This window comes from Ornithodoros turicata, chromosome 4 (genome assembly GCF_037126465.1).
Source record: "Ornithodoros turicata isolate Travis chromosome 4, ASM3712646v1, whole genome shotgun sequence".
NCBI lineage: Eukaryota > Metazoa > Arthropoda > Arachnida > Ixodida > Argasidae > Ornithodoros > Ornithodoros turicata.
Genome location: NC_088204.1, coordinates 51901052 through 51906414, shown reverse-complemented (window position 1 = coordinate 51906414; position 5363 = coordinate 51901052). Strand labels below are relative to the sequence as shown.

Here is a 5363-nt window from a genome sequence, read left to right as displayed (position 1 = left end):
AAGCACCATCCAACTTCCTCGAGACGGGAATGGGTTACGACCACGAACTCGCATCCAATGCGTGCTTGCCGCTTCTTACGAGTTTAACCTAGAAAAAAATGCATTTCAAAAAGCACGGTTACATCAACATGTGTGTGCGTGAGAGATAGGCATAGAAATATGTAACATACCGTTTGCCCAAAGCACAGTTGCTGTAACGATCTCACAGCATTCTATCTTCCGACCCACAAAATACCTGCAGACAGGGGTAAGGACTCATAAAGAATGCTACATACCTCAAATGCGACGAAAATCCTGAATGTCGGCGGTATTTGCTTGAGATGCATAGCTGCGTCCATGCGCTTCCTCGTTTCAAAGCAGACTAACTAGCTTGCTGGCGGTTGGAACAAACGCCTCCACTAATGTACGATGGGATATCATAATGGGTTATAAAATTGATAGTTTCACTAGAAACGACAAAACGGAGCAACCATGGCACTTCTACCTAACAGGGATTATTCACAAACATACGAAATCGCACTAACTACTTTCCAACACGGACGACATATCACTCTCTGCGGCCCGTCAGTTCTTGCTTCATGTTCATCCGACAGGGAAATATCCTTCAAAATTTCTCTTAAGACTGAAGCGAGGTTCGTGAGAAAGTCAGTCCATTATGAATTGTTTTCTCATAGAAATCGCAAGGCCAGACCCTGAATTATCCCACAGGATATTTTCTCATTGATGTGCCTGTGAGAATACGTATACGAATCTGTATCCTCTGTAGGAAGTTCTGAGAGATGAAGTCGCTTCTGTAAGAAATTCTGAGAGAATGCCATGTTTCTATGAGATTTTCTGTAGTGTTTTTCAACCGGGATATAGTGTATTTATTCATAATGCACTGTTTTTTTTTCGCAGTTTTACACTATAAGGGGCCGCAAGTAATCCCCTTCAGGTTTGAACAACGACCCTTTTCTTTATCGTTCACTTGTTCACTAGGAGGAGGACCCTTGTAGCAGCCGACAAGCTGTATTATTTCTCGAAAACAGACTTCATTCGCGGCCCCCGCTTCTTCACAGACACACGCCGTGCCACACCGATCACGTGAACCTGCGACGCTGTAAATTTCTTCGAACTCGCGGGGTCGCCTGGCATGCGTGATCTCCCTCTCGGACGCGGTGTAACCTGACACTCGGTTTGCGCGTCCCGAGGGGGGCAGTCTGGACTGGGGTTCCGAAGGAAGGGGACGCTAAAATAAACACGGCTCATAATGTAAAGACGTTGTCTTTCTTCTGTGACTCCGAATCCTCTATCTTGCAACTGGTGAACCTCCACACTTCGCAACAAGTGTACTTAAAAGGGAGCTTGTGCTGTGCTTCAGTATTTTATATTGCGTTCACTACGATCGCAGCAAAGCGTGATTAAATCCGTTAGTTGTCACTTTTAGAAGACTTACAACGACGGGAGCAGCACACTTCGAATGGCACCCGTACTCCATTTCCGTGACTTTGTTATTGCTATCGCCAGTGCCGTGAGCCATGTAATACCTGCTGCCTGCCATTTATCACTTAGATACTCGGGGTAGTGATGCAAAACTATCGAAAAATCGGCTATCGATACTATCGATAGTTTTCAAAAAACTATCGATAGTGTGAAAACACTATCGATAGTCGACTATCGATAGTACTATCGATAGTTTTACGACTTGTGACCATCGATAGTACTATCGATAGTTTTACTACATGCGACTATCGACATTACTATCGATCGTTTTACTACATGTGACCGTCGATAGTACTATCGATAGTTTCACGACATTTGACTATCAATAGTTGGCGATCGATACTTGACTATCGATAGTTTTAGGACATTTGACTATCGGTAGATACAGGCAGTTTAGCGACGCTTCACTTTGTTCGGTTACAGGTTTATTTCCCGTAATCAGAGGTGGGCAAAACTCCTCACGGTCTTTGCCCTCACCTCGATTTTCCTGGACGGAGCTTTGTCCTCACCTCACCTCACCTACTTTTCGGAGAAGTTCCCTCACCTGACCTCACCTCAAAAACAATTCAGAGATTTTTCCTCGCCTGCCCTCACCTCAAATAATTTTTCAGAAAATTTTCCTCGCCTCACCTCACCTCAAAACATTATCCAAAAAATGTCCTCACCTCACCTCAGCCTTTCCTGAAAAATCTTTCCTCACCTCACCTCACCTCAAAACCTTTTCAGAGAATTTCCCTCACCTCACCTCACCTCAGCCTTGCATAAAAAAATTTCCCTCACCTCACCTCACCTCACCTCAAATTCCATGAGGTGAGGGGGTTCAAGGCGCCCTCACCTCACTTGCAGTTAGGAGGGTGCCCCTCCCTGCTCAAGGTCGACGCTTCTCACTTTTTAAATGACGAAAGTACGCAGCGTAAAGCAAGTATCGAGACTAAAGCATCAGGTCCTGACTCTCTGCTTCAGCGGTAGATTGTGACTGTAGGTGTTTGTGGCGCAAGCGCAACAAAGGCCAGAAAGCGCCACGACTGCGGTGAGTACCTGATGAATGGCGATGATAGCTAAAATTATTTACGGATCATGTCCTACGCATTATATCATGGCCGCTCGCCATCAGCTAGTGGGATGGCAGGTGCATTGCTAATTGTCTCGTTCACCGCCTTCGCATGGCATCCGATAGGTTGAGCGCTACAGTGGTGGTCGAATCGAAGCGCAGCTTTGTGAATCATAATCGTATGAGTGTCACGTCATCAGTGCACCCAATGTCGTGCCCCCTACTTTTTGTGAGATGTGCAGCCAGAGTCTCTAGACCCATCGTCAGGACTCAGGACCAGCCAATAAGCAGCGATTATTGATAGTGAAGTGCAACGGCTCGCGTCGTTTGGTTTACAACAGTCACTGAAAAAACAAATAAAGTAAAGAAGACAGCCCTAACAACTACCTTTTGCCAACTTGCCTCATATCACCTAAAAATTTTCGGACAAATTTTCCCTTTTCTTCTCTCGACACACGAAAAAAAGTCCTCACCTCACATGAAAAAGGAATCCTCACCTCAGAAAATTTTAATAAAATTTCCCTCACCTAACCTCACCTCAAAAAGTTTTTCAGAAAATTTTCCTCACCTCACCTCAGTCTTTCCCAAGGAAATGTCCCTCACCTCAGCGTCTTCTAGGAAGATTTTTCCTCACCTCACCTCACCTCAACCATTGCTCCAAAAGATGCTCCTCACCTCACCTCACCTCAAATTCCGTGAGGTGAGGGTGGGGTGAGGGAGCCCTCACCCTCACAAGCCCTCGCGAGGGTGCCCACCTCTGCCCGTAATACACGAAACACTTGGTTCCTGGTGCCAGGAGCCGACCACCACCGACTGCGCACGCGTACTTAACGCTTACGGGTGAAGGCACTTTCACTACTCATAACCATGGTTGCTTACTTAGCTTTGCGTTCAGTGAAGGGCCTGCAATGACGACAGTACATCCCGCTGTCTAACCTAGATTAATGAATATCACCACACAATAAGTTTGTACTGAGATAATAACAGAGATTGCTGAGTTGCTCATCCTCGTCAGAATCTCAGAATGTCAACAAAAACTGGGTACAGCACTTTTCGTTTTAGAAATTGGAGGCTCTTCTCCTAAGGCATTTGCTGGAAGAGATTGGAACTTAGTCGTGTCTAAGCCAGTAGTTCTGGTGGATAAATATGAGCATGTCTACTTTCTTTCCCTTCAGTCTGCTGCGCCTGTCCGAGATTATCTGCCCTGCAGCAGAGAACACACGCTCTGCTGGTACCGATGTAGCTGGAACGCACAGGTACTTAAAGGCTACCTCGCAGAGCGGCGTTGCAGAACTATAGCTGGACCTCCAGAATTCCAAAGGATTGCTGTTCCTCGGCTGTGGTTTGATCTCGAGGTACTGCCGTAGCATGAGCTCTGCACTAGAGGTTGGAGTCAACGGCGTGTGGCCTTCTTCGTCCAGGAATCCTAGAATCCGAACTTTTTGCGTAGATTTGTCTTCCTGTGAAGTTTCGATACCTACAGCAGGACTGGTCACAGCACTGACACTGCTTTGAGAGATTCGTGCACTGAGTTCATCAACCAGGCCCTCCCTGGTACGGTCCGAGTTTGCCCTGTTTAGAAATGCTCGTTCCTTCATTCGTGGATCCAGCATGGTTGCGAACGATGTTAAGTCCCTCTCTTCATAGCTGTCCATCCTTCGATGCAGAGAAGAAACCAACTCTTGAAGTACAATTTTAGCCACTCTCGTTTTCAGTGTGGGCTCGATGCGCTCTTCGATCTCCGTGACGATACCGCGGACGACAGGAATGACCAAAGAAATCGTTGTGTACTGATCTCCGGACATCAGTTTTGTAGCCTCTTCAAACGGTTCTAGAATCGCCACAACATCCTCGATGAGCATGACGTCTTCTGCTGACAAAGGGCTTGGTGCGCGAGGTAACTTCGACAGCGTTAGAGTAAGGGTCTCCCCAACTTCTAGGATCCTCTTCAGCATGTAAAAAACACTGTTCCACCGTGTTGGAGTTTCCTTTATGAGTTTTAGTTGGGGTACCTTACCAATGCGCTCTTGTTCTTCTCGGAGCTTGGCGGTTGCGACGGAACTTGACCTTATGTGACGCACAATGTTCTTGCATTTTAACAGCACAGTGTTTAGTTCGTCACTGCTTTTTAGACCATCTTGGACTGTTAGATTCAGCGTATGAGCGAAGCATGGTAGGTGATCTATACCAAGCAATCTTGCTGCAAGAATCATCCTCTTGTCATTGTCGGTGACAAGAGCAACGATTGTATAGCGGGTACCCCAGTCGTCAGCCACATCTCCGATAGCCTGGGCAACGTTCTCCGCAGTATGAGACCCGTGAAAAACGGTTGTCGACAACACGGCAGACCGCATAACCGTCTCTTGCAGAAAATGACAAGTGACAGTGAGGTAGCTATCAGTTGTGCATGATGTCCACATGTCTGCTGTTATGGCACAATTCCTTGCCTTCATAAGAATGACACGGAGTTTGTCCTTGGCTTCGCCATACAGTGTGGGTACAATAGCCTCAGAAATTTGCGTTCGACTTGGCAGCTCGTATCTGGGGTCTAACATATAGCAGAAATCTCGAAAACCCTTGTCGGCGACAATCGAAAATGGTTGCATGTCTCTTGCTACCATCAAAGCTAACTGCTTGTCAAGCTTCTTTTTCTTTTCACTTTCATCCCGTACTTTCTGAGTTTTTCTGCTACAAAGGAATGTAGCTTGCGTTGTTTTTGTCTTGAGGGACCAGCCACAGTCACACGGATGTGATACTTCTTCAGACTCCTGTACTTCTCTATCCTTTGTAAAAAACGAACCAGGATGGCTTCGCTTCATATGGTCTCTTA

At 46.4% G+C, this 5363-nt stretch overlaps 1 protein-coding gene across 1 annotated transcript; it reads right to left on the bottom strand.

Annotated features, from left to right (window-relative positions):
* Positions 1 to 3642: 3642 nt before the first annotated feature.
* LOC135392430 (E3 SUMO-protein ligase ZBED1-like) lies at positions 3643 to 4953 on the bottom strand. The gene has a single exon (XM_064623143.1). The coding sequence runs from the start codon at positions 4951 to 4953 to the stop codon at positions 3643 to 3645; it is 1311 nt and encodes a 436-aa protein (XP_064479213.1).
* Between the last annotated feature and the right edge of the window lie 410 nt (positions 4954 to 5363).

Bases quoted from the DNA above. Each gene is read 5' to 3' on its own strand.
- LOC135392430 (XM_064623143.1), bottom strand. From the start codon at position 4,953: ATGTGGACATCATGCACAACTGATAGCTACCTCACTGTCACTTGTCAT.